This window comes from Phytophthora infestans, genomic scaffold, assembly GCF_000142945.1.
Source record: "Phytophthora infestans T30-4 supercont1.40 genomic scaffold, whole genome shotgun sequence".
NCBI lineage: Eukaryota > Oomycota > Peronosporomycetes > Peronosporales > Peronosporaceae > Phytophthora > Phytophthora infestans.
The window spans coordinates 35465-45381 of NW_003303719.1; the positions used below are offsets into that span (position 1 = coordinate 35465).

Sequence of the window (9917 nt, forward strand, 5' to 3'; positions counted from 1 at the left end):
GACGACAGTACAATAAGGGACGGACGATAGTACAATAAGGGACGACGGTACAATAAGGGACGACGATAGTACAATAAAGGACGACGATAGTATAATGGAGGGGGTAAGTACAACAGAGGACGATGGTACAATAAGGGACGATAGTACAATTAAGGCCGATGGTACAACAAGAGACGACAGTATGGTACAGTCAGGGACGTCAGTACAATTAAGGACGATTGCACACCGCTACTTTACTGGCTCTCCTTCGGTTAAGAACTGCTGCAAGGATCTTGTTGACGGTGAGTTTCTCGCCAATGAAGGTTGCGAAGTCCTTCTCGAACTTGTCTTGGTCATCGTCGTACTGCTCGCGAATGAACTCGGCGATGATCTTCATCCTGGAGAGACGCGAGCGATGAACTTTTCGCTCATGTGAAAGCATGTCAACTCCCGCGCGATACTGGTGACAGTCCGGGTTTGCATTCCAGTACTGATGAACATAGTCTTTCCACGACTTGGCGTCCGGAAGTTCAGACACTAGTGCTGTCGTATCCGATCCTGGCTTAAGATTAGCGGCCACTGGCACTTCAATATCGTCGTCACACAACTGTTCTTGGGTTGAACGCGGTGTATCGCTAATAGCCTTGACCATTTCATGCAGCCCTTGAAGCAGTGACTTCAGCTCTCCCAACTCGGTGTTAGAGGTATCAGTGTGCTCTTGTGCGGCGTCTGCTGATTCAGTCGTATGCTGCGTATCCTGCATAGTCTCGTCTGATAACTGTGAGCCTCCAAAGTCGATATCCCGTATACCTTCGAGAGTCGCGCTACTGCATGACGTCGCGTCCGGAGCCAGCGAATCGCCCAGTTGGTTCTCTTCTCGATCCAGTACGTCGTCCAGCAGTTATCTAGTTACTGTTTCGGACTTTTCGCTTGGTGCCCACCCTGCCCACCACTTCACGAGCTTCAGTGACCACCGTCGATCTTCAGGGGCAAACATGAACCGGTACTGTGCACCACCTCGACGGAAACAGTGGGATGTAAACCAAATCTCGTCACCAAGCACGTTTCGGCTGATTCCAGCAATCTCAGCGATAATGTTTAATACCTGAGTAAAGTTGCTATCTGACATTGGCGAGCCCAATTTTATTCCCACGTAGCACAAGAGTCGCTGCTCGCTAAAACACCTCATCTCTCGCCTTCGCCTTCTGGAATGTGCCGCGTGGTACCCTTCCGTCCAGGGATGGAAACCGGGTAGTCGCTGTCACCGCCAGGTGTGGTGAAACTTCTTCCGCGCGTACGTAAACCATCTATCCAAGAAAAGTCAATGCTTCAGCTGCCCGCTCTTCCTTCGTGAGATGATGGAGTGAGTAGGTTCGACTTGTGAGGGGATCATGATCTGTCTTCCGGTCACGAATAGTGAAACAGCCAAACTCGATGTCGCTGTCATTAACGCGCGATTTTCGTTTGAGACCAAGCTGAATGTCGCCCTTCTTCATGAGCAAGACTTCGTTGATACGGCACATACCATAGAAGCTGAGAGAACAAACCGCAGAAAACCACAGCCGCATGGTTTCGTTGAACATCGAATTCGACTCCAAGAATGTAATGACCTTCGTCAGCATCAACAGGGACATCGGGGACGCACGCTTTGGAGTCCGCTCACGCTTCTTGGACTTGCTGAGACCGGCGAGAATCTGCTTGATGGCTGCTGACCGTGCCGGGTTTGCTTCGAGGTGCTATGGTGCCGTCCGGAGAAGTCTCAACAACCCAACGATCGTGTGGGTGGCCACCGGCTAGCATCTCAGGTTTCGTGTAGTGCCAGCTAAGCGCAGCGCGAAGCTTTTCAGCGGGCCATTGAGTTGAGTTGGAGGTGGCGAGTAAGTTGATGTACGCGGCCACCACACCGGGCAGCTCCACAAATCGTTCCTTCAGTGGGTCTGGGTAGCCTTCACTTTTGCAGAACGCTGAGAATCGTCGAAGACTGCTGCATTAGTCGCTACGCGTCCGGCTCTCGAGCCTTTGATCCGCAAACCGGGCTGCAGCGATAGCAGCTTGGTAGAGTCGACTTGTGGTTGGCAGGTCCATTAGCGCCTTCTTCACGGGTTGGTCTTAGCAGCAAAAGGTGAAATGAAGATCTCATTCATTCGGAGGATGGTCTCGGGTATCCGTCGTCCCTTATTGTACCCAAAATGTCGTCCTTTATAGTCCTGTGCCTCAAATCCAAACGCATGGTGCTGACAAATGAGTTCTAAAGTAAATCAATGACTTTTCAGTTTTTTGACCAATCAATAAACATCGCACGGTCATTTATTGGGCTCGCACCAGTGGGAGAAGTTTTTCTTCTTCTAAAAACAAACATTTTTAGTAAACAAAAGTAAACAAAATCATATTAGCGCAAGGAAATAAAAAAAATAAAAACTTACCATCAGCGCGAACTGTCAAGACAGCCGTCATGCGTCCGCAGTGTTTTGTCAGATTTTGAATTTTTAGCTGATCCTTTTTCGCCCTTTAATTGCCCATGTTCTTGCTGGAGGCAGGTCGAGCTGGATGGCCGTTTCATCCATGTTGTAGATTTCCGGTAGAGAGTATGAACCGTACTTACTCCAAAAAAAAAAAATTCAATTGCAAAACCCTTTTTTCAAGCGCTGCAGATCCACACTTGGAAGCTTGGTTTCTTGGGCGTTTTGAGTTGAGAATCCGTAACTAAAATCATGTAAAAAATATTAATAATTCAGTTAATAACTAGCCGAGCGCCGCCGCTACGCGGCGGTAATTTAGGTTTAGTTCTACTTGCTTTGGCCTTCCCACCTCCGCTACGCTTCGGCGGGATAACTATTGAAAAAAACGTTGAGCCCAGGTGCACCTAAATCGATTCTTTTTAATTTCATTAATTTGGGTCAGCTTGATGCTTACCTGATTTAAGAAATAATTATTCTAATGATCTTGAATCAAGATTCTTGATGCAATCTCTTTTCTATTGCTGGCTATCACTGTATCTTCATCTTCCACCCAAAACCACCAGCACTTCAAATAACATTTATACAAACGCTTCACAATATGTTTCGTTTAGCGTCGTGCTCGATATCTCGGGCCATTTCTGAGCCGCTATAAAACTTAGCTCACATCAGCACAAACGATAGTAATGGCCTGTCCAACTTGCTCTACTTACCTGCTTGTACTGCCTATTTCAGCTTGTAAGTAACTAAAGATTGCTTACTTTTCATATCAAACTCAATGATAGCTAAAAATATTCAAATTTTACTATTTTTAATGTATGTAGCGTTCATTTTGTGCTGATTCAGAGTTAGCACTCGAATCTGTGCCAGTTATGATTGAAGCATTTAAATATTGTGTCGCAAGACGCCTTGCTGCTACGGTAGTGTTTTCTATTTGATAATTTAACGATGATTCAAGGATTATTGGACGTCATTTAGGCTCCAAGTTTATTAACATTTCTTTATGGTGTCTACTTAGCCAACTATAATTAACACCTCTCGTGTTTATTGTTGTATTGCCGCTCCATTTATATGGGTATCCTACGCCCCTGTCGACGACCCGTCCGCCAGCTAAGTAGTATCGGATTTTGCTGCCTAACAGCTCTTAAAAAACAATGGCTTACAGCAGTCTCTTAGAAAACAATGGTTACAGCAGTAACACATATGAGTTCATTCTATTCAATCTAAAACTATGTATCTTTATGGATCAGGTGACAACATTTATTGGCACAGCGTTGTTCGTACGGCCAGCTTCTGTTGTACATGTACTACTATTTGACAGCTCAATCAGTTACCTCACACTCAGATATGTTCTTAATATTTCTACAACAAGACAGTTGTAGCTATTATGTTGGTCATTGTAACTTGTCGAAACTATTAAGAACAAAGTATTACGTATATTATAGTATGGCCTTGAAAACACGCATTCCTACATGTACGCTAAGCATCTTGCAGCATAGGAAGCGTCTTTAGGGGCTATTTCATCTGAGAATAAGTAGCACTCAAATATTAATACAGTCGTGCACGTCCAATTCCGCACCGGTATCAGTCGATACCCTGCCAGATTTTATGATTACGCGAATCGGATGCGCAATTACCTTTGCCCATCACCACCCTAGCAATTAACCTCAACGGGTTTCCCCTCCTCGCCGAAGGATGACACGCCGCGTCGATCTGATTTTAAATTTTGGATCGGACGTCTTCATACAAACACACACTTTGATTTTTACCGCCAAAGACAATGGGACATCGCCCTTTCTCCTACATGTCCCACAAAAGCAGTCTTTGTGCGAGACTGCATGCTCTCACTCCGAACTTGCTCGTTGGGCAACGGAGCGCTTTAAGACCCCCCAAGCAGTAAAGCGCACTACCGTCCAGAGTATTCTTAAGCGGTCCGCGAAAGTTGCCGCCTTGCCGGACGCCTATCGCGACCGGAAGCGCTGTTGCGAGCCCGCGATTCGCGCGTCTGACGCCAAGATTATGCAGAAGATTGGCGTAATTTTTTTTACTGAATTAACAAATAAAATATCAGTGCACTGGATTTGCGTTTGTTTTTTGCTTTACGCTGTGCACTTATGCCCTGGCACTGTTGATATGGTCCGCCCTGCCGAATTGGAGGTGCACGACTGTAGCAACTTCCCATATTAAAATAGTACAAATTAAAACTTCGTCGTATTTAAACGATGCCGCCATCGGGTAATGGATAGTCGTGTGCAAATCTCCATATGTGCTCTGTGAGCCACATGAATTTATTGATGTATGCTACATAATTCCGTTTTAACCAATCGAAGCCGCCTTCGCTCCGCTCGGCAGCCAATGGGAAGGCTAAAAAATTTGAGCGATTCGTGTGACGGACGGACGGACACCGTGCTAGCCTTGATAACTCAGTTAACTAGCCGTTCGCCGCCGCTACGCGGCGGAGGTGGCAGGCTGTAGTCCCAGGGGAAATGGGCTCACGCCTTCGCTGCGCTCCGGCGTAAACATGTTTTATGTAAACGTGATGTATTAAATGCATTTGAAATTGAACATTCCTACTCCGAGCCAAAGATCTGCCTGTAGACAATGTTCTGGGCGTAGACCCCATCCTCCTCCTCCAGCTTTGGGTACTCGACCAGCACCTTGAATCTTGATCTTGAAGTAACTCGCGACATCGCAACGTACAGCTGCCCGTGGGAGAAGCAAGGCGTAGCAAGATACAGCCCCAAGTACTGCACCGTTTGTCCTTGCGCCTTGTTAATCGTCATCGCAAAGGCCGGTTGGACAGGAAACTGCTTGCGTCTCAAATGAAACGGAAAGCTCCGAATGTCTCCGTCACTGATGAAAACAATGCGGGGAATCAACACATGTTGCCCTTGTCGCTCACCTGTCATGATTGTGGCGTGGATGACATGTGGCTTGAGGGCCACAATTCGAAGCCGTGTTCCGTTGCACAGCCCTAGATCTGGATTCAGGCTCCGCATCATCATGACAGGCAATCCTACCTTGAGGGTCAACTTGTGGGGCGGCATTCCACTGATATTCATCGAGTGGAGTACCTCCTGCTCGAAGCAATTGCCGTCACCGTCGTCTTGTACAGAATCGGAAGACATGTATTCCCGCGCTTGTCCAGTTAATCGATCGGTCACCGTTTCATTGATGCGGTGCACGATTGCGTTCGTGGTCGTGAGGATCGTTTGGTTCGCGAAATACTCGTCGGTAGCAACCTCGGGGTTATTAATCTCGCCATACATCTCGTCAATGATCCGATCCATGCCTCTTGGAATAACGCCAGGACGAATTTATTGGTCCTCGTCCTCTGGCACAGGTGGATTATCAATCAGCATATCGCGCGGGGTCTTCATGTAATCGCTTCCTAGGGAAGGGTTTACATCATGCCTTCCCTCCCCGACTTTCAGCAGAAACTCGGAGAGCGCAGCCATTTCCTCAGCAGTGTCTGCAGTATCAGCAGTGCGCACTCGCATGTTTTCCGTGAGACGGAACGTCTGGAATTGGGGCCACAACCTAGACGACTTGAGGCAAGCGTCAATTGTCTCGACGGGTGTTCCATTCTTTACGACCGGGAGAATTTGGCGGAAATCTCCCGAAAGTACAAACACTTTCCCGCCAAAAGGCTCGGTATCGCTGTCAAGTATGTCCCGCAGTGTTCTGTCTACTGCCTCGAATGCGTGGCGATGGGCCATTGGTGCTTCGTCCCAAATAATTAAACTTGCATGCTTGATCAACTCCTGAATATGGGAGTTCTTCCTGATACCGCACGTCGAGCTCTCGTTTAACTTCAAAGGGATCTTGAATGTAGAATGCGCTGTCCTACCACCCATAAGTAAGAGCGAGGCAATACCGCTAGACGCCACCGCGATGGCGATTTTCCCCGAGAGTCTGACTTTGGCCAGTATGTTTCGAAGCAGTGTAGATTTTCCAGTACCACCCGGGCCATCAACAAAAAATAGTTTCTTGCCTTCCTCCGGGCATTCAACCGCTTCAATAATCTGTTCGTAAACCACCCGCTGACTTTCGTTTAGCTGATCTTCTGTGTTTACAATCGCCTCCAAAGCTGACGCATCATATCCAGTGAGCTCACGTCGTAGTAATCCGTTTTGGCGAAGCGCCTCACGAATCAATGTTGGGAGCGACCCCAACTGAGGAAGTTCGTCGAAGTCAGCTACCGCATACCCACTCGATTGAAGCAGTTCTTGAATGCTCATCAGCGTTTCAAATTCGACCAGCGCCGACTTGAAGGGGTCCATCAAAGCCTGATGTTTGCGTGCGAAGTCTTGGGAAAGATCCGCGAAAAACCGATCCCATAGAACACCAACATTTGCTGGAGCTGAATACACCAGAATGGTGACGAAGAGCTGGCGTAGTTGATACGGCATTTGGAAGTCAGCCGCTTCCCTCAAACACGAAACCCAATCGTTGCCATTCTCCAAGTAGCCAGCCTCCCGCGCCGCAATTTTGAATGTTGGGCAGACAATCCCGTTAACCGTTCTCAAGTCTTCAAACGACGCTGGACCTCTACGCTGACAGAGCAGTAGCCGAAGGTAGAACCGCTCCATATCTCGAGGAGACACGTGAATCATGCGACCAACGGCAGCTTGATACTGTTTCCGGCGAACCCACCTTTTCGGTTGCCCTTTCTCCGGCGCTTTTCAGCAGAACACTTTGGGAATATCCTGATAAAACATCGTCCTGGCAATATGGTTCTGAGGCTCTTAACTCGCACACAACTCAAAGAATCTGGTCAGCATCGTGTGACTACCACGTTCCAAAACCGCCTCCGGGTTTTCCGTCTCGCGAAAGCAAATTGTCTGGCCCTGACTCGAGATGAACCGTTAGCTGTGTCACCGCATGGGGTTTCCTCTGAATCGTGAAATCGAGCAGGCGCATGCAAGCTTCCACCGGAGAAATGTACCGGGCGCTCAAGAAACGTAGAATCTCATTTGGTTCTCGACGCGCACTCTGCTGCCCTCCTCGGACTTCTTCCACAGTGAGTATAGCCATGTCGGGTCCTTTGTACACATACTTGTACAGGTATTTAACCGCAGTAATATTCGTGCACACTTCGACATTGATGTGGCAGCTGTACTTCTGGGATAAGTACGGGTTGTACGGTAGAACCCACTGGTTGATCGTAGCATTGTCGTATTCTCTGCCTTTGAACTTTAGAAAACCTTCTTGCCGTCGACGGCGTCTGTACACTGGATATCCGTTGGCATTGGCCTGTGTAACTTCTGCTAAGGGCTTCGGATATCCTTTGGTGCACTTGCCGTCCTTCATACACGCGCAGGAAGGGTTTGCAGGCCCGCATGGACCATGGAGCATGCATGACATGACCGTCTCATACAGCTGAGGGTTTGTATCCTTATCTGGGATCTGAGCTCATACCATCTTGTCTACGATCTCGCGGGTTCGAGGTTTGTCTTCGTCAGCCAAAATAACCAGTACATGAGCGTGGGGGAGGCCTCGTTTTTGAAACTCGACAACGTAAATCCGCGCGCGCACTCGCCCCAGAACGCCTTGGTTTAAATCGTCAAGCGTCGCTTGCAGTTTCTGCTGCCACACGCGAGCCACGATGTCTGGTCGATCTTGAGCTGTCTGGATATTGGAAGGTATCGCTTTTAGAATCTCGTCCCATTTGGGGTTGCATGTTTCCGTCAGGAAGACGTCGGGCCGTCCATACTCCCGAACAATTGCCATCGAATCTTGATACGACTTGTACATGGACCGCGAGCTACCCAGGTGTGAAGCCGGTAGAATGATACGCTTGCCAACCTGATTAAGAAAGTGGGTTGGTCGTCCTCTGCTGCCTACGTCCCGGTCCGGGTGCACCAATCTGTTCTGGGCCCGGTCATATTCCGACAGCAGCACTTCTCCTTCCGCCAGAGCCAAAGTATCCTCATTGAGCAAAGCGTCTTGAACACCCCTGTATTGATCGGCGCGAAGTGTTTTCTGATTGTCGGCCACCCAGCGAAGCTGTTCTTGCTCACATTTTGCACGCTGATCTACACACCACTGCTGAAATAGACGCCCACCTTGGTGGAGAGCGGACTGATCATCCACTTTCTGGTGGAGACGGAACGCGACGTGTTCACGAAGCGACATCGCCTTCTTGTTTCGATACTCAGCACCATTCGCGAACTCGTCTGTGTAGGTCCAGCCCTTCTCTCCATATGGAAGGAGAAGCGGGTATTGGAGTGGATCGTAATCGGCGTGAGTCTCGTACAAACGTATCAGTCTTTGATCGCGTGTAAAGAGTAGTAGATCCCGAGGCTGAGCCAGGTTGCCATCCTCAATGAGAGTCGCAGCCACTTCAGACACAGTGGGGCGGTTATGTGTCCTCGGTCGCGAGGAGTTGTCATGCAGACGGAACACCAAGTCTACTGGAGACTCCGTGTTGTGTTGGCGAACTTGCTGCCCAAAGTGGAGGAACCGTTGCGCTAATGGGTTGTGCTCTGCCATCATTTTCTCGATGTCTAGTAGTGCAACACGATCCAGATCCGCGAATATACCAAGACGTCGCTCCGCGCGGCGTTGCATGTCTGGATCCACAATGTAGATCTGCGCAAACTTGGGTGCTACCCGCACGCCTGTCTGACGGTCTATGTGGGGAAGGAGGGACCCTAAGTAGTGCCCCATAGCCCCTTGAATGCGATATGTGTACACCCCGTGTGTACCTGCAACGCTCTCGTCTTGATGCATGTTTTGAAACGATCGGTTTGAGCACGAAGCACCAATCGACGTAAAAGCAAAAGCTTGGTTGTAGGCACGGATTTGACGGCGGAACTCGGGATCTCCGTACAGCTGAAGCAGCTTTGGTGGCGCGGGGTGCAGTGGAGGTAACTTTACCCTGCCTGCGAGACAGCATGATATCGCAGACTCCCCAGGCCACTTCCAAGCATTGCAGATCGGACAAACGGTTGTAGCCGGAAGCTTGTGCCGGCCGCTCACCACGTCGTCACCCGTTATCATGGACGCATCGAAGTCTTCGAGGGATATAAGAGCGTGCCCATGTCGGATGCATTGGCGTCGAGTGCGCACCCGCTCGAGTTCTTGCTGGAGCTCGTCTCCTGCCTGCCCAGCTCGTCGATTGGATTGCCGTTGTCGGTCTAGGGCGCGCTCAGCTACCCGATCATGTTCTTTCAGTTCTGCTCTATGTGAGGCTTGCTGCTGCCGATTCTCCCGTTGTTCCTGAAGCTCTTCTCCACGTAGCCGAGATCTTCGGGCACGCTTACGCTCAGCGTCTTTCTTCACCGAAGTTAAATTCACGATACACTAAATTTTCAATAGATCATCTAGCGAGGCTTCGGCAAGCGTAACTCGCGACCGGTTGCGGTAGCTGTCACGACGTCGGTCAGACACGTCTCGACACAAATCACGGGCGTCTGAGCCGCGAGAAGTCCCATCACGCTTTACCATGCACTCCTTGCTTATTAGAATGTCCTCTGT

General features: G+C 49.2%; 1 protein-coding gene across 1 annotated transcript; it reads right to left on the bottom strand.

Annotated features, from left to right (window-relative positions):
• Positions 1–1286: 1286 nt before the first annotated feature.
• PITG_15633 (uncharacterized protein) lies at positions 1287–1779 on the bottom strand (the record flags this gene model as incomplete). The annotated part of the gene is made up of 2 exons (XM_002897877.1): positions 1287–1673; positions 1744–1779. The coding sequence occupies 2 exons, from the start codon at positions 1777–1779 to the stop codon at positions 1287–1289; spliced, it is 423 nt and encodes a 140-aa protein (XP_002897923.1).
• Between the last annotated feature and the right edge of the window lie 8138 nt (positions 1780–9917).